At 48.5% G+C, this 19,438-nt stretch overlaps 1 protein-coding gene across 1 annotated transcript in view; it reads left to right on the top strand.

Moving 5' to 3' along the window:
- Nucleotides 1-364: 364 nt before the first annotated feature.
- marchf1 (membrane-associated ring finger (C3HC4) 1) overlaps nt 365-19,438 on the top strand; it is a gene marked incomplete at both ends in the record, with an annotated part of 55,906 nt that continues 36,832 nt past the window's right edge. The window contains one exon of the mRNA XM_084318303.1: nt 365-439. Coding sequence (XP_084174429.1) covers nt 365-439 — 75 coding nt within the window. The remainder of the gene's footprint in view (nt 440-19,438) is intronic.

The following is a 19,438-nucleotide window of genomic DNA, read 5'->3' as shown; positions in this document are numbered from 1 at the left end:
ACGCACGGTAACCCCGACCACACCCCCTCAACAAGACACTCACGTCGCTGCGCAGGCACTTCTCACCTGGCTCAGCTTAATCTAAGCTTTTTTCTCTCTCTCTCTCGCTCGGCAGGAGGAAGGGATGTTGCTGTTGAGTAGTTTCCTAGTCGTCACGACGACCTCACACCCCACCATCTACAGAGCTGTCGGTCTGTTACCACGGTGACCCAATCCCATTGCATCTTTTCCCGTCTCTTTCTTGGCGTTCCGGACCGGAAGATCACACACAGGGAGGAGCTTGTGAGGAATGGTCAGGTGCAGCAGTGCACTGGGAATACTGTGGGAATAGCTGCTCTCCGGAGCATCGCTTGGGAACGCCAGCATGCCGATAAATCAGATAGCTGTGGCTCCAGTCAATGGTGGGAAGAGTACCCCTCGCTCCAAAGACAAGCGTGAGGTGAGTGTCTCTCTCTCTCTCTCTCTCTCTCTCTCTCTCTCTCTCTCTCTCTCTCTCTCTCTCTCTCTCTCTCTCTCTCTCTCTCTCTCTCTCTCTCTCTCTCTCTCTCTCTCTCTCTCTCTCTCTCTCTCTTTCTCTCTTTCTCTCTCTCTCTCTCTCTCTCGCATTAAACCAATGGGGTCGGTCACCTTGTTCGCAGGGCTATAACTATATTCTATATTATAGCTATGGATGCAATACTATGGCCCATTTGACATAGAGTATCTATCGTTCAAGATGTGAAAAAGAAGCGGGCGGCTAGGTGGTGTAGTGGGCAAGGCGCTCGGCATTGCAGCTATCAGCTTGGCTGGTCGTTCGTACTAACACAATTGGCAGTGTTAGGGGTGGGAAAGCTGGTGGGTGGGTCTTGGTCGTTGTAAACAGCGACTCCTACAGTTCGGTCGGGGCACCTGCTCAGCGAGGATAAGATCTAAGGGGGGTAGTGTGATCCTTCCACACGTTACACCCTCTCAGTGAGAGTCCGCGCTGCCAGGTGAAAAGAAGCGGTTGATTGGCTACACGTGTGTCGGAGGAAGCACGTGATAGCCTCCACTCTCCCAGACCGATTGTGGGGGGTAGGTGCGCAGCGACCAGGAAGGGGATTGGGAATCGGCATAACGACTAACATTGGGATGGGAGAAAAATGGAGGAAAAAGGAGGGGGAAAAAGATTTAAAAAAAATAAAAGAAAAAAGATGTGAAATTTTTTTTTCTTTCATCCATACATTCCCGTTTTATACCGTGGTAAATATAAGTATGGTTTTAGAGCGGTTTAGGGTAATTCCTGGGAGGCTAGTAATAGCCTGCAACGTATATTATACTTAATCCATTGGCATTTCGTCGAGTGACAATAAAAAATCCGTCCGTCCATCCGTCCGTCCATCCGTCCGTCCGTCCGTCACTCGCTGTCTCTCTCTCTCTCTCTCTCTCTCTCTCTCTCTCTCTCTCTCTCTCTCTCTCTCTCTCTCTCTCTCTCTCTCTCTCTCTCTCTCTCTAGTTGTGTGGATAGGATAAACACACACACACACAATGGCGCTGCTACGTCCGGCTGCCTCTCTGTGTGCTCCGTCGAGACTGTGCTTACTTTTGTAAATTTTTTATAGTTTTAAGAGTTTTGTTTGTACCAACTCTTGGTGCATTTAATGTGTATGACCGTCAGTCACTCATAGACATTGGATTAAGGAACACTTACCAACTGGATTGCTCTCTGGATCGGCTCGCCGAACAACAACAATGGCCTGCTGAGATCTTGGGTAGAACAGGACCAGACATCGGCCCACGCAAAGAAGGGGGGAGACGGCGAGGAAGGAGAGCAGGCATCCGAAACAGACTGAGATCCAGGAGGCACAAAACGCCATTGCCCAGCATATTGTTGGCCAATGTGCAATCAATCGAAAATAAACTGGACGACATCAGAGCAAGGATTCAATTCCAAAGAGACATTAGGGACTGTAATGTTCTCTGCTTCACCGAGACCTGGTTGACGCAGGACGTCCCAAACCACGCAATTCAACCGGCCGATCACTTCTTCATCCACCGTAAAGATCACACGGAGGAAGATTCTGGTAAAAAGCGGGGAGGTGGAATAGCCTTCATGTTGAATAACAATTGGTGTGATCCAGGCAACGTGAAGGAGCTTTCAAACCACTGCTCCCCAAACCTGGAGTATATAACCATCAAGTGCCGACCATTCTTTCTCCCGAGAGAATTAACGTCGGTCATTTTGATCGGAGTGTATATTCCCCCCCACGCTAACACAGGTGAATCGCTCTCCATGCTTCATGACGAGGTAAACAAACTCCAAGCAGCTAACGTTGATGCTGCTATTGTGGTTGCGGGTGATTTTAATAGCGCTAATCTGAGAAAAGTGTTGCAGAATTTCTATCAGCATGTGACTTGTCCGACCAGAGACGGAAATATTTTAGACCATTGCTACTCGCAATTTAAGAACGGGTACAAGTCTCAAGCTGCTAGCGCCTTCGGCAAATCAGACCATGACGCCATCTTTCTTTTACCGGAGTATAAACAAAGTCTCAAGCGCGTCCCTGTAGTAACGTGAGAGGTTAAGCGTTGGACTGTGGAATCAGAGGAAACACTCCAGGCTGCACTTGAATGTACATACTGGAGTGTGTTCCGTGATAACACAGACAATATTAATGACTACACTGAAACAGTGCTAGACTTTGTTTGTACTTTGGTAGAAGAAACAATCCCCTCTACCACAATTAGAGTTTACCCAAACCAAAAGCCATGGGTAGAGAAATCCGTCCATGAGGCTCTGAAAGCGCGCACCTCAGCATACAACGCCGGGCTTGTGACAGGCAACATGAATGAACACAAGGCGGCGAGATACAACGTAAGGAGGACAGTAATAGAGGAAAAACGGCGCTACAGGGATAAAGTTGAACAGGCTGACTCTAGAGGTATGTGGCAGGGCCTCAGAACGATGACAGATTACAAAGGCACCTCCCTCAAGCTGAACAGTGACATCTCATTGGAAAATTATCTCAATACCTTCTATGCGAGGTTTGAGGCTGTGAATAACAACACCAGCCTACAAACCACTGCAATGGAGGGGGGGGCCACTGCCGATGGAGACTCACGGCGGAATCGTCAAAGGCTTTGCGCTGCTTTTTCCGAAGCAGAGCCGGTGCATCTCGCTCTCAAATGGGTGAAATGAGGTTGCTCATACGTAACGTTGGCATTGCGTCCGTGCAATTGGTGTATATTTAAATGAGGTAATATGGGCGGAACAATGGTCCTTTCTATGTAAATTAGCTTCTAAACAGGTGATCATGGCAGCAGTAATTGTGCAGACAGGCATGACCGTGAAAGAATATCGAGAATATCTCGAAGGACAATATCAAATCAAGCGCATGCAGCGATCTCATGCAATCGTACTCATTATCTAAATATCGTTATATAACGTTGTGGGCCTTGGCGTTATGATCGTATATAAACAGAATCTAACTTGTTTGAGAAATATAAAGCCGCGTGCCAATAGCCTTCGCAACGCGTGATTTAGAAATAAGGCTAAGCACTGACATTTCAAATGCTTGGTTCTGAGACAGAGCATGTGAGCGGCGCGGGAGCGGAGCGGGGAGTGGAGCGGGTGGTTTTGAAGTGAGCGAAGGAGTGGGTTTTAAAATGGGTCGGCGCGACTTCCGGAGCGAGAGTTCTCCTCCGCTCCAAGCCGCTCCGGGCCGCTCAGTGCTGAGTGCACACGAACGATCACACAGAAACTGATGTAATATACATGTAGTACAATGCCAAAGCAACAGGTGGCGATGTACAAACATGAAGGCCATTTTCAACCAATGAGAAGGGTGAACCGTCACTCACATCCTGCTAAGACCAAAGTAGAATCCGCCATCTTTAAATCACGGATGACTGAACGCAACATTTATTTTCAGTGAGAAACAAAGTCCAATAAAAAAAAATTATATAACTGTGTTCTGCCTCATTTATTGATGAAACGAAACCAACATCAACACAATGTACCACCAAGAGCGGAGAGTTTATGTCTCTCAAAAAGCGAGAGACTGTTGTTGTTAGCTTACATGCTAACGTGAATGGGATAGCCCATAGCTTAGTACTGTACAGCTAGTTGAATGGATAAACGTTATTTAACATTGCAGAATGGGTACAATACAATACGGCTCAATACAAACAGTTGTTAACACTATGGCGACCGCAGTCTTGCAGCGATTTAGGCCTCAGAGGACAGAGGATTGTAAACAAACCGATGTACTTTCTAAGAGTTATATATATCATTTATAGTATTGCTATCTGTCCATTCTCATTGTCACTTGAGTGCATAAACCGTGCCTTCATAATGGCTTAAAGAAAATTAAAATCCATCAGTTGGTTGTCATTTTATAGCGTCGTGAATATAAGGTTTATCGCGCTTTTCGTCTAGGCTTTTCTTCAGGAGGCTGCAAAAAAGGCTAAACGTTGGCACCGTTATATCAAACGCCATTTCTGCTGTATATATACGAATGAAAGAAAACAAACTGCGTAGCATCCGGACTATTACAGAGCATCTATGGATGAAATGGGGGCGGCGGGGAACGCCGATCAGTATTATTATAAGCCAATGTCAGTAGTCTATCACGTTAGGTTATAAAACAATGTCCAATCCAGCTGTAATTTGGGGTAATATTATCCTACCGTCAGGCCATGTGATCGCCGGCAGCATTTCCTCACCAGTCATCGGATTCTGGTAGATCGATATGTACATTGGCTAATCATAAATCCCATTATTCCACGCTGAAAAATACGTTCGGCAAGCTGATCAAAGATGGAGGGTCTTCGTTTGGAATCGAGGCTCTATGATCCGCCCACAGGACTAAAAGCTATTTTTTTTTTAAATCCCCTCAATGACCGGATCTGGCCGGTACTGCATGTTTCGAAAATCAAATATGTGGAAAGATCCTGCAAGTGGATCGGGGACCTAATAAGCGTTATAAATATGGAATAAAACAATAACAACTCGTCACGAGTATACTCGTGGCTCTGGACCACAACGCATGGAATCGAAACACGTATATACTCGTGAACGGACGCCATAGTGTTAAGGGGGTTGCAGACTAGTCATCAACACAATGTACCACCAAGAGCGGCGTTTAGTCTCACAAAAAGCGAGAGACTAAAGCTACCGCTGTTGTTAGCTTACATGCTAACGTGACTGGGATCGACCATAGCATTAAGGCTAGGCTAGCTACCATCTTAGTTGAATGGATAAACGTTATTTAACATTGCAGAATGGGGGGCGGTCAGGTGGCGTAGCGGAGATTGTGCTCGTCACCAATGCAAGAGGCTGCGGTCTCGACTCCTGGAGAGTCAGCATTGCCTTGGCTTGGGCTGATCGCTATATTAACTCGTTTGGCTGAGTTAGGGGGAGGGAAGCCGTGGGTGGGTCCTGGGCATTGTGGACAGCGACCCCTACAGTTCGGTCGGGGCGCCTGCACAGCGAGGGTAGGATCTGGAGAAAGGTAGTGGGACCTTCCACACGTTACACTCTCCCGGTGAGAATCTGCGCTGCCAGGCTGGCTGCCGGCTGGCTGCACATGTGTCGGAGGAAAACATGTGACAGTCTCCGGCCTCCCGGACCAACAGTAGGGGGGGGGGGGGGGGTGCGCAACAACCAGGAAGGGGGTTGGGAATTGGCATAACGACTAACAGTGGGATGGGAGAAAAATCGGAAAAAGGAGGGGGAAAAGATAATAAAAAACAAATAAAAAAAAAACATTGCAGAATGGGTACAATACAATACGGCTCAATACAAACAATGGTTAAGGGGCCCAGGGGGTGCAGACTGTTGTAGTTTGGTCAAATCAAGCTAATTTACATGATGCTCCAAAAAAAATATCTGCTGAGCGAGCTGTGGAGCGGGGAGCGCTTGATTCGTAAATGAAGGTGAGCGGTGAGCGGAGCACTGAGCGGCGTGGCGGCGGGATCAACATGAGTGATTAGCAGAGCGGAACAAGCCGTCTAGAGCGAAGAGCGTATTTCTCGGCCGCGCCGCTCCGCTCACATAATCTGAGATGATCAATACAGTAAACATGTATTTCTGATATTGGTGCTGATCAGCAGTAATGCAATGTCATGATTATTATTATTCTGAAGTTATTATTATTATTATTATTATTATTATTATTATTATTATTATTATTATTATTATTATTATTATTATTATTATTAAATTAAGAATGAATGAATAATTTATTAATAAGAACTCCTCTCCTTCACTATAATCTAATTATGAAATCAGATATAGGCCAGGGCTTTACAACTTAATAAAGAGATTGAATATATATTAAATGGGATAGAAACTAAATTAAATGTATACCATATACAATGAAAGAATATAGTGCTCTAATTATATTGTACTAATTTCGTTTCTATCCCATTTAATATATATTCAATCTCTTTATTAAGTTGTAAAGCCCTGGCGGACAACAGTCAGATTTTGGTGGGACAAAGTGGGACAGATAGATAATGTAAATATATTAATTAGAATAACTGGTCTTCACCGAATAGATAAAGGCGTTATGGTTTGTAAACAACCCCAACAGCACGACACAGACAGGTAGTTCAGAGTTAGCCAAGCGTGCGGTACTGGGCCAGCCCTCACAAAAGGTTAAATACAGATTAAAATACAGAATTAGATCTCTCCGCATTCAAAGGAACGGCATGTGTGTTTGCCGTTCTTGGTTTTAACTGCAGGTTTCTTTTTACTGCTTTCCATCTTGATTTCTTGATTTCTAGTTTCTTTTCTTTTTTTGGACAGCGCGCTAAACTTGACAGCTCGCTACATTTTGACACACACATTTCTGCCAAGAGCGCTGCCAGGGGTGCAGAGTGCAGACTGCAGACTGCTCGCGAGCCACACATATATTGGGCGTGTCTGCGCTGGTATCTCATCAAGCAATGTGCTTTCGTGGATAGCTCCCAGATGCAAAGTAGGCTCCGCGGATGCAATTTGCTTCGCGCAATCCATTCTCTGTGGATTCCGCGCTCAGTGTTCAGGATAGGAGGACCTTTGAGAAAGTGAATATCAGGAAGGCAGCAGGACCGGACGGTATCCCCGGCCGCGTCCTAAAAGGCTATGCCGACCAACTGGCCCCGGTATTCACTGACATATTTAACCTGTCCTTAGAACAGGCTGTCATCCCTACCTGTCTGAAGAAGTCCACCATTATCCCTGTACCCAAAAAATCCAAGCCTGCTTGCCTCAACGACTACCGCCCTGTAGCTCTCACCTCCATAGCCATGAAGTGCTTTGAGAAGCTAGTGAAGGGCTACATCTGTTCCTCCCTCCCCATCAACCTGGACCCCCTGCAATTTGCATATCGCCCCAACAGGTCCATGGAGGACGCCATAGCCCATGTGCTGCACACAGCAGCATCACACCTGGACAGGAGGCAGGGGAACTATGTGAGAATGCTATTCATCGACTACAGCTCAGCATTCAATACCATAGTCCCCTCCAAACTCATAGCCATGCTCAGGGACCTGGGCTTGAACTATGACCTCTGCCAGTGGGTCTTCCTGACGGGCAGACCTCAGGTGGTGAGAGCAGGCAACTGCACCTCCTCATCCATCACCCTCAACATAGGGGCCCCCCAGGGCTGTGTTCTGAGTCACCTCCTCTACTCGCTGTACACACACGACTGTGTGGCACAGCGGAACAACAACACAATCATCAAATTTGCTGACGACACAGTAGTGGTGGGCCTGATCTCTGCAAACGATGAGAGGGCCTACCTGGAAGAGGTAGAGGTTCTGGCGGGATGGTGTCAGGAGAACAGCCTCTCCCTGAACGTCAGCAAAACAAAAGAGATGATTGTGGACTTTAGGAGGTCGGGGGTCAGGGACTACAGCCCCCTCAGCATCGACGGGGCACCGGTCGAGAGAGTGAACAGTTTTAAGTACCTTGGAGTCCACATATCCAAGGAATTGACATGGACCACACACATTGACAGTGTAGTCAAGAAAGCACGACAACGCCTCTACTTCCTTAGGTGCCTAAGGAAGTTCAACGTGAGTCAGAAGATCCTTAGCACTTTCCGTGCCAGCCTCCGTGTCCTATTTACCCCGTTGAATGCCACCGCTCTATTCAATGACAGAGCTCTCGCATTTGTGAACGCATAAACTATATCTTAAATTATGGCTATGTGTCTAATACGACCGTCGCTTATCAATGACTTGTTTGCACAGTCAACATTGTCGAAACCGATCGGTTCATTTCCGTTTTATACCATTTTGAAAAACGCTTGTTTTTTTTAAACTTTCAGAAAAAAAGAAGATTCTGCAGGAATCGCGCTTTACTGTAATACACAAAACACGTTATAATTGTTCTGCCTATTTATGAATCATTTTCAAAGAAACGCTAGATTATCGATAGTATATGTGTACTTATGCACGCTATAGAAGCGGGCTGAAAAATCCATTCTCTTATTTCCTGATCAGCTACACACACTCACAGCCACATACACACATAGGGGACACGTTGATATATAGGTGAAAACAGCTCTGATTATCCCAATACTGGTAAAATAGATTCCTTACCTCAGATCAGATGTTCTCCAAAAAGATTATTCCAATTCCTGACCGCACAAGACCGTATAGCACACTACAAAGAGTGGCCCGTTCAGCCGAACGCACAATTGGAGGTGGGCTTCCCACTCTCCAAGACATTTACAACAAGCGTTGCAAGAATAAGGCCAAAAGAATAATAAAAGACTCTAGCCACCCAAACAACTGCCTCTTTGAACTGCTGCAGTCAGGCAAGCGATACCGGAGTCTCATGGCAAGCACAGAGAGACTCAGAAAGAGCTTCTATCCCCAGGCCATCAGGATGCTCAATGACAATTAACACTATGTAACAAACCATCAAACACACTCACAGCACACACACCCACACGTACACACCCACTTTAAATGGATTGTAGCACCCACTTTACCCACTTTACACACTTTAGACACTAACACACTTTATATTTATTGCACCTCATTGCACATAGCCAAGCCAAGCCTTGCACCTTACCTTACCTTACCACCACAAGGTGGCACCACAAGCTACCTCATCCCATTTACCTCATCCCATTTATATTGTATTGTAAGATATACAAGCATTATTAACAGTGCACATCCAATGAAATCACCATTTAGTTAAATGTCTTATACAGGATATACCCCTAATACCTGCTATCTAATACCCTACACACATATGCTCTAGCTCGTACCCCCCCCTCCCGGACCCCCCATTGGATAATCCATCTATTATCCCTCGCTCCTAACCAGACACTACCATTATATGCTAGCTTTTATTCTCTCCACCACTTCTAACCACATTGTCATTTTGGATTCATTGAGACCCAAAATTCTTGCTGTAGATATTTCTTGATAAATCACATCGAGATATGTAATAATCCAGACCTTTCGGCACATTTTTTCCGGTTGGAACCATCGTGATGCTATCAGCTTTTTAGCCACTGTGATACCCGATAAAACCAACCTCTTTAGCTGTGGATGTACTGCACACTCAAAAACATCATTCAGCAGTAATACAGAGGGGTGTACAGGTATATTCAGAGTTAAGAGATTTGATAATTGCTGGGTCACCTCTTTCCAGAATATCTTAACTGGTGGGCAGTCCCAGTACATGTGCATAAATGTTCCCTCGTCCCCATTTGTGCATAAGGAGCATTTGGAGTCTTGTTTAAGACCCATTCTGTTCAGGCTTATAGGAGTCAAGTATGTCCTGTGAATATAGTTAAGATTGATTTGTTGATGGTCCGGGTTCCTTGATGTAAATCGAACATTTGCCCAGGCTTCTTGCCAATCAAAATCTTTTTCCAGGTCTGGTATATCCCTCCTCCAGACTGAGTCTAGGTGGAGGGTTTCATATGAGGACGTTAGTAATTGATGATAAAAATCTGAAACAAAACCTCTCGATGTCTCTCTTTCATAGAAGAATTTGTGGTATCTGTGGTGTTCAATTGGTATCTTTAATGGAACACCGTGAGCCTTCAAACATAACAATAACTGTGCGTAAAAGTAATATGTGGACTCGGTGAGATTAAATTTTTTGCGTATTTCTTCATAACTACAAAAACCCTGTTTGTTGAAAACATCACCTAATGAGTGTATGCCTTGCTTTTCCCATATAGGGAATCTTATAGGTCGTTTTCCAATCAAGAGTGCATTGTTATTGAATAAGGGAGTATGATTATGCCATTTATGTGGGTTAGAATATTTTTTTTGTGTTTCACGCCATATCCGGATCGCATGAGTAATTATGGGGCCAAATTTCCGTTCGCATTGCTTAATTGATAATTTAGTGTATGCTATGTCCTTCAGTCTATGTGGAGCTACTATATTTTCTTCTAAATTTCTCCAGGATACTAATGCTTGGGGATCAAACCATGTTGTCAATGGTCTTAAAGTGTACGCCTTAAAATAGTGGAAAAAATCTGGAAATGCCATACCACCATCTGCTTTGTTTCTCTGTGCGTGGATCTTTTTATACGTGGTGGTTTGTTATTCCAAATAAATTTGTATGTGGAGGAGTGTAATTTTTTCCAGTAACCCTCTGGAGGGGGTAACGGTAGCATTGAGCTGAAGAAGTTGATTCTAGGTAGTACGTCCATCTTAACTATTGATATCTGTGCCTGTACTGAGTTTTTAAGTTTTGACCACCTGTCAAGGTCATCTTTGATTTTGTTTTGGATTTTTATGTAATTGTGCTTCACCGTTTGTCTTATGGTGGGGAATATTTCCACTCCCAAACATCTAAAGTGTTTTACCATAGGTATCTCTTCTGGGAGGGTTATATTTCTTTTTGCAGGGGCGTTAAGTGGAAGGAAAGCCGACTTCGGCCAATTTATCTTAAATCCCGATAAATCTCCAAAGTCCTCAATCAACTTGAGCAGATGAGGCAATGTGGTGTTGGGGTTTTGCATGAACAGTATTACGTCGTCCGCATATAAACAAATTTTATGTTGTGTGCCCTTGATTACGATTGGTTCTATGGATTGGGATTGTCTTATATATTGTGCTAAAGGCTCTAATGATAGATCGAATAGTCCGGGACTAAGAGGGCAACCCTGTCTGGATTAGCGTGATACCGGAAAGATTCCGGAGGTGATTATACCTGTTGTAATCATGGCCGATGGGTCTTTGTATAATACTTTAATCATATCAATGAAACCTTTACCTAACCCCATCCTTTCTAATACTGCCCATAGATGCGACCATTCCAACCTGACTTTCTATTTTATACTTATTATACTTTTTATAATTATCTATTTTTACCTAGCACACTCTCAGGAGCAAAACAGAAAGAAGCATTTCATACAAAAGTATCCTGTATTTCTGTATGACAACTAATGAAGAAACTTGAAACTAGCAGCAGTAGTCACAGTATTCTGTGTTTGGTCAGATGGCACCTGGATGACTGCTGATGATCTTGGTGGCAGGATGATAGTGACAATGGGTGGGGGGATGATTGTGACACTCACTCACACACATTCTGGTTTTGTGTGCTCACTCTGATTGTGTCAGCTCTGTCTGTCTGTCTGTCTGTCTGTCTGTCTGTCTGTCTGTCTGTCTGTCTGTCTGTCTGTCTGTCTGTCTGTCTGTCTGTCTGTCTGTCTGTCTGTCTGTCTGTCTGTCTGTCTGTCTGTCTGTCTGTCTGTCCGTCCGTCCGTCCGTCCGTCTGCCCCCCCCCCTCTCTCTCTCTCTCTCTCTCTCTCTCTCTCTCTCTCTCTCTCTCTCTCTCTCTCTCTCTCTCTCTCTCTCTCTCTCTCTCTCTCTCTCTCTCTCTCTCTCTTTTTTTTCTCAATATGTCTGGCTCTAGAAAACAGCATAAATGTAGTCTTACTAGCATTAAGAACCAATTTCAGTTTAATAAGAGCTTGCTACGGGCGGCTACGTGGCGTAGTGGGCAAGGCGCTCGCCACGAATGACGGAGACGCTGGGCTTGCCTGTTCAAGCCCAGCGCTCCACATTGCTTTCAGTTTAGCTGGTCGTTCATACTAATACACATTGGCCGTATTAGGGGGTGGGAAACTGATGGGTGGGGATCGGGCGTTGTGGACAGCGACTCCTACAGGTCGGTTGGTGCGCCTGCGCAGTAGAATCAGGAAGTGTCGGGGGCAGCGTGAGCCTCCCACGCGTTACTCCTCGCCACTGAGAGATCGAGCTGCGCAGGTGAAAAGATGCGACTGCTGTTACCTCAAGTACCGGAGGGGACTTGTGCTATGTATGACTTAGTCCACATTGCAGCCGGCTTGTGGGAGGCAAGAAACAGCGTTCGTGACAGGGGAGGGTTGAATTGGATGATACGAAATTGGGATGGGAGAAAAAATATAGAAAAATGGGAGAAAAAGTGGATCAAAAAAAAATAAGAGCTTGCTGGAGGGCAATAAAGGAACATTCTCAATAGGCAACTGTACAGCAATATAACACTCAACAGTATCATGAATATAAATCGTGAAGAGGGTTAGGACCTAGAGCTGAATAGCACACCTTTAGATATTGATAATAATTCAGATTGGGCATAACCCGACTTTGCTTATTATTACCCAGCAAGCATGATAACCCCGGGTTTGGTTGTATGTGTTTGGAGGGTTATGGCTGTATGTGTGTTTTGGGGGTTATGGCTGTATGTGTGTTTTAGGGGTTATGGCTGTATGTGTGTTTTAGGGGTTATGGCTGTATGTGTGTTTTGGGGGTTATGGCTGTATGTGTGTTTTAGGGGTTATGGCTGTATGTGTGTTTTAGGGGTTATGGCTGTATGTGTGTTTTGGGGGTTATGGCTGTATGTGTGTTTTAGGGGTTATGGCTGTATGTGTGTTTTAGGGGTTATGGCTGTATGTGTGTTTTGGGGGTTATGGCTGTATGTGTGTTTTAGGGGTTATGGCTGTATGTGTGTTTTAGGGGTTATGGCTGTATGTGTGTTTTAGGGGTTATGGCTGTATGTGTGTTTTAGGGGTTATGGCTGTATGTGTGTTACATATCAACTGGCCTCGCATCCCGCTATGCCTACTGAGATAACCCCTTATCTCCACGCACCTAGCGTGCACGAGAAACAAAAACAAATGCACCCACTTGCATGTGACCATGCCACTCCCATGCATCCCCTATATGACGCCGGAAGTGGTCACGCTTCACCCTTCCTCATTTCGTTTCCACACGCGGAAGCAGCTAGATGCACTTCAGAACTGGAGATTGTTATGAAGGGGAAGGAGACATTACACAATGTTGGGAATTCGCCAGAAGTTTGCCAGCCCCCGGAACCTTCTCGGCACGTCTTGACAGCACGACGGCCCTATCCTGTGTTTTCCTCGTCTCGTGACAGCGGACCGAGGGACGTCGCATGACGGTTAGCAGTCGAGCTAAGTCGCGCACAAGTAGGGCCTGCGCTAAGCAGGCATTGGTAATGGCATGTGTGATACTGCTCGTTGTCTCGTGAGACGACCGAGTGATGTATTGGTGCAGGGGGTGGGATATTTGGGAAACATGGTCGTCATGACTCTCTTTTGGATGTTTTTCCAGGTATCCTAGCGTGCAGCTAATGCTAATGCTACAATGTTGGGGCACCATTCCCCATGTACCCTGCCGAGGGCTGTCTTTACTGTCTTCCCTCCTCTTAACCATTCATGCTGACGGTCAATCGGTGTCTAATGTTGGGGGTTTAGCGGAGGCTTATTTACCCTTTACATGGGTGGATGGGCTGACGACAGGGCTCAGGGCAGGTGTGCTTTTTGTGAATCTATGAATTGAAAATGGGGGTCCCTGATGTAGACAGGACTAGCGTTTTCTCTGGTCTGCATCCCCTTAACAATTGTGTGTATTGGGCTAGCCCATTCTGCAATATGTTAATAGAGTTTTTGTTCATTCATGGCGGCTACGTGGCGTAGTGGGCAAGGCGCTCGCCACGAATGCGGAGACGCTGGGCTCGCCTGTTCGAGCCCAGCGCTCCACATTGCTTTCAGTTTAGCTGGTCGTTCATACTAATACACATTGGCCGTATTAGGGGGTGGGAAACTGATGGGTGGGGATCGGGCGTTGTGGACAGCGACTCCTACAGGTCGGTTGGTGCGCCTGCGCAGTAGAATCAGGAAGTGTCGGGGGCAGCGTGAGCCTCCCACGCGTTACTCCTCGCCACTGAGAGATCGAGCTGCGCAGGTGAAAAGATGCGACTGCTGTTACCTCAAGTACCGGAGGGGACTTGTGCTATGTATGACTTAGTCCACATTGCAGCCGGCTTGTGGGAGGCAAGAAACAGCGTTCGTGACAGGGGAGGGTTGAATTGGATGATATGAAATTGGGATGGGAGAAAATATAGAAAATGGGAGAAAAAGTGGATCAAAACAAAAAAAATAGTTTTTGTTCATTCTTTCATTTATACCTTCATGGGTGCACACCGCAGTGGAGGTTGTTACATGACTACTAGTGGAGCAGTGCTTCACTAGTAGTAGACTTTGGTCAGCAGCCACCACTGGTGTTCCGTGCTTAGTGAAGCAGGTGGCATCAGTCCTTTGCCCTGACATGGTGGAACGGTGTCCCGCCCGGCCGACGCCATGAGGCGAGTCGGCCCGGCAGGTGGCTGGTGGGCTGATGAAGCCAATACCGCCGCGGTACAGAATTTAGCAGCGACTGGCAACATTGCTCAATTGGCTGCTTTTCTGTCAAAATTTTTGTCGGGCCTTAGGGCCAGCCGACATCAAAACTAACGCGCAAGGTTTTGAGGTTATTCAGCTTTTGACCTAGCCGCAAGCTATAACCGCAGGGAGGGCTAGGATGCTGTCAACGGTTGTTCACAGGCATCTTTGGTTGGAGCAATCTCCCCTTGAGGAGGGGAGGGGTCTCCTCCTCAGGGCTCCCCTCTCCGCGGGTGGACCTTGGTCTGTCCACGGAGGCGCGGGCGGTATTTGACCTGGGCCCCACGTTGCCCCACACTGCGCAGCCAGACGTGAGAGCACGGCCTCGCCAGCGGCTGCGGCGAGTCCCCCGGTCAGCGGCCATGTTTCCCCCACCTGAGATACCCTGGACACAAAGAAAACAGGTGATCACAAGGCCGACAACCTCGGCGGCCCGAGGGATCGGCTATATTAGATGGGCACGCCCTAAAAAACCGTTGCCATCTAGCTGTGTCTAGCACGCTCTCCGGTTACTCCCCCCGCTACACTACAGGGACACAGGGCTCTGATTTGTTCCCTTTGGCTGCGGGCCGCGTTCTTCCAGTGAAGAGCAAGCGGCCCCACATTTCGCTTCTCATGGAGACAGGGGCTGACACCCAGTTGCTAGCTAGGCCTGGGTCTGTCTATGAGAATGCTGTGCTGTCAAGCGGCTCCCACACCACACGTCCTGCGTCTGTGTTTGGTGAGCCTGGTGTTGTATCTGTCGACGGAGCAGGGTTCCCTGTATCTAAAAAAAATTGTCAGAGGGGGAACTCTAGGCCCAGGAGGTCGCAGCGTGGGTTCCCCCCAGCCCCGCCCTCACCAGGCCGGGTATTACGTTAGTGCCTCCCCCGTCTGGACTTCCGATGCCACGGTGGTCAGCAGGCATGCGTAATTTGGGTGGTAGTAATATCACTACAGGGCTACGGTGTGTAGAGACCCGCCCTATCGGGCAGTGTGAGGACCACACACCATGCATGGCCAGCTGCAGAGCAGGCTGTCCTCAGCAAGCTAAGCCAGGAAGATGCTCACCAGGGGTGATGGCCGCTACCCCTGTATCAGACCACCCCTTCTGTTGGGGTCCCCCCCTTGGGTGCGATTGCCTCGTTGGTAGAGTCAGGGTGCAATATCCCGGCTCCACGAGACACCCTGCTCGCCCGGTTGGCGAGACCAGGGTTGACAACGCACAGCGGGAGGGACCGGGCCACCTATCTACGATTCCTAGTGGACCAGCGGCAGTTGGCGGCAGGGGCGCTTTGGAATTTTACCACGTATGGCTGCAGTGGTAGCCATATGTCGGTGTGGATGGAGAGAATAGTGAGGGCGGCGCTTGTGTTACAGTTTACACACCCCCGCCCTCCGTTTTTGGATTTGGTACAGACTCTATTATCAGAGTCCGCGGCAGTGACAGCCCTGGCCGAGGAGATTCGTTCTCTGGCGGCGAAGCAGGCCGTCGTCGTGGTCCCATGGGAGGACGCGATGAGCGGCGTTTCCTCCCGATGTTCTCTGGTGCCCGAGAAATCGGGGGGGGGGGGGGGGGGGGGTGTCAGACCCATACTGGACCTGTCAGAATGTTGACCGTCACCCACCTGTTAAGCGCTGTCAGGTGGGGGACTGGTTCACCTCCATAGACCTGTAGGATGCGTATTTGCATCCCGATCTTCCCTCCTAGGATATACCTACGCTTCCTTTTCAGGGCTTAGCGTACGAGTACCAGAGGCTGCCGTTCGGCTACTCTCTGGCTCCTCGCATTTTCACCAAGTGCGTGGAGACCACGCTGGGGTCTCTGCGTCATCAGGGGATACGAATTTTATTCTACCCTGGACGACGTTCTGGTCCTCGGCCGGTCAGAGAAGATCGCCAGGTCTCATACCAGGCAGGTGGTGGAATTCCTCACCAGCCTGGGTTTTGCTGTAGACTGGAAGTAGAGTACTCCTCTTCCCAGTCAACGGGTGGTGTACTTGGGCTTATTTCTAAGCTCAAGGTCTATATGGGCATCCCTCTCAGAGCGGCGGCGAGTGGATGTTCTCGGCGCGCTCTGGAGGTTCTGTCCTAGGACGGTTACGGTGCTGTCCGAGATGCGACTGCTCGGTATAATGGCATCTGCTCACTCTGTGGTCCTTCTTGGCCTCCTCTTTATGAGGAGGATACAGAGGTGGTTTTCCAGTATGGAAATAGACCCGGTGAGAGGCAAGTGGAAGCGGTTGAAGGTTCCCATGTCAGTACTGGGGGACCTCGCCCTCTGGGGGGGGCCTGGGGCCCCATGGGCAGCAGGCTGTCACACATCACGGTCTTCACCGACGCCTCCCTCACGAGATGAGGGGGACGTGTCGGGTCAACGCAGTAGGGGGCAGCTGTAGGGATGGGTACCGAATTCTGTACTTTTGAGGTACCGAACCGAAACACGTCGGTACTACCGATTATCGATTCAAGTGAGATACCAAAAAAAATTTAAATAATCCTTCTGGTCCTCAAACGGCTCGGCCACCTTGTGGTGGGCAAGCATGTTTTGATCAGGACGGACAACACGACGTCAGCGTCGCATATCGACAGACAGGGACGAGTACGCTCCCCCCATCTGCACCGGGCGGCGGTCGAGCTCTGGCTATGGGCGTTTCTCAATCTGCGCAGCCTGAGGGCTCTCCACATCCCCGGCAGGGGGAATGTGGTTGCAGATGTGATGTCGCAGGGCGGTCCTCACCCTGACGAGTGGGGACTACGTCCAGACATAGTCAGACAGGTCTGGGACCGATTCGGGGAGGCCACGGTGGACCTGTTTGCTAGCAGACAGTCCCACCAGTGCCCCTTGTGGTTCTCGGTCAGTCGGAAGGACAACCCCTCTCTGGGGGTGGATGCCTTCTCGATGTATCCGTGGCCGCCCGGGATTCTGTACGCATTCCCCCCCATACACCTGATAGCTCAGCTGTTGGGGCGGGTACGTCAGGAGTGCGGGACTTTGATCCTGGTCGCGCCGGGCCAGGGCTCAGCTGTGTGCAGCTGTGTGGTTCCCGGCCCTGATTCAGCTCTTGGTGGCCCCACCGTGGCCTCTTTCGTGGTCACCACGGGCCCTCTCTCAGGCACGCGGAACTCTGTTCTGCCTCCTGTTCTGGGGCAGCCTCTAGGCTTGGCTGCTGAAAGGGTGAATCTGGTGGGTATGATGAGTCTTGACTCCTCTGTGGTTAACGCCATCCGGAACGTGCACACTCCGTCCACTACCGCAGCTTACGCTGGGAAGTGGCGTATGGTCGAGAGTGGGGGGCAGAACATTGTTCAGCCACCCTCTCATGGGATGTTCTTGCTTGGCGCACGGCGTCTCAAGCCTGTGGAACGTTCTCTGTGGAACGTTCTCTGTCTCCGAGTCGGGACCTCCAACTGTTCTGGAAAGGCTGTTGGGGGCCCCGTTTGGCCACTTGAACAGGCGCCATTGGATCGTCTGTCTTACGATCGCGTTCCTTTTTTGGGCCAGCACCTCCGCTAAATGCATGGGTGAGCCATGTGCTCTCTCTGTGCGGCCTGAGTGCCTGTCTGTTCGGGCCGATAACGGTGCGACTCTGAGGCCTAATCCGGTCTTTGTGCCAAAGAATATCCCGAGCTCTTTTCGCTCCAGGGATATTGTGATTCAGGCGTTTCATCCTCCTCCTCACGCTAGTGGGTTGGAGTCGAGCCTTCACCTGTCGTGTCCTGTCCGTACATTGGGGGTTTACCTTAATCGCACGCAGGGTCTCAGGGCTTCCGATCAACTGTTGTTTGTTACGGTGGCCCTCGCGCGGGTGAGGCGCTGTCCAAGCAGTGCCTGTCACATTGGTTGTGTGAGGGCATTGCCCTTTGCTACACGTTGGCTGGACAGGTTCCCCCCGGGGGCGGCAGGGCGCACTGCATTCGCTGTGTGGCTTGCGCTGTGCGTTCAGGGGTGCCTGGTTCCCCCCCTTTTCGCACTTTGACTGCCTCCCCCCCTTCGTTAGGACGGGCGGGTGGACGGGACTCCCCTCCTCCCTGGCTAGGGCCCTCAGGGGGTGCATTTGTCCGGGCCACGCGTCTGCTTTGCCCTTATCTCAGTAGGCAGAGCGGGACGCGAGGCCAGTTGATATGTAACGTATGGTTATTCTATAACCCTAGTAACATGATACTGGCTGAGCGTCCCGCTCTTAGCGCCAGAGGTCCCTTGGATGTTTTCCGCTTATGGAAATCTAACTGGGAAGGGTGAGGCGTGATCACTTCCGGCGTCATATAAGGGATGCATGGGAGTGGCGCGGTCACGTGCAAGTGGGTGCATTTGTTTTTGTTTCTCGTGCACACTAGGTGCATGGAGATAAGGGGTTATCTCAGTAGGCAGAGCGGGACGCTCAGCCAGTATCATGTAACTAGGGTTATAGAATAACCATACGTTTTAGGGGTTATGGCTGTATGTGTGTTTTAGGGGTTATAATAATAATAAATAATGCAGGGTTATGGCTGTATGTGTGTTTTGGGGGTTATGGCTGTATGTGTGTTTTGGGGGTTATGGCTGTATGTGTGTTTTGGGGGTTATGGCTGTATGTGTGTTTGGAGGGTTTATGGTTGTACAGTATGTGTGTTTTGAAAAGCAATACTTTTGTTTTGCACCTTTCTAAAAGCTCTGTGGATGTATTGTTTATTTTAATTTTTTTGATCCACTTTTTCTCGAATTTTTTCTATTTTTCTCCCATCCCAATTTTCGTATCATCCAATTCAACCCTCCCCTGTCTTTGAACGCTGTTTCATGCCTCCCACAAGCCGGCTGCAATGTGGAC

Source organism: Notolepis coatsorum, assembly GCF_963971535.1.
Source record: "Notolepis coatsorum genome assembly, chromosome: 7".
Taxonomy (NCBI): domain Eukaryota; kingdom Metazoa; phylum Chordata; class Actinopteri; order Aulopiformes; family Paralepididae; genus Notolepis; species Notolepis coatsorum.
Note: the sequence above shows the minus strand (reverse complement) of the source record. Positions and strands in the feature narration are given on the sequence as shown.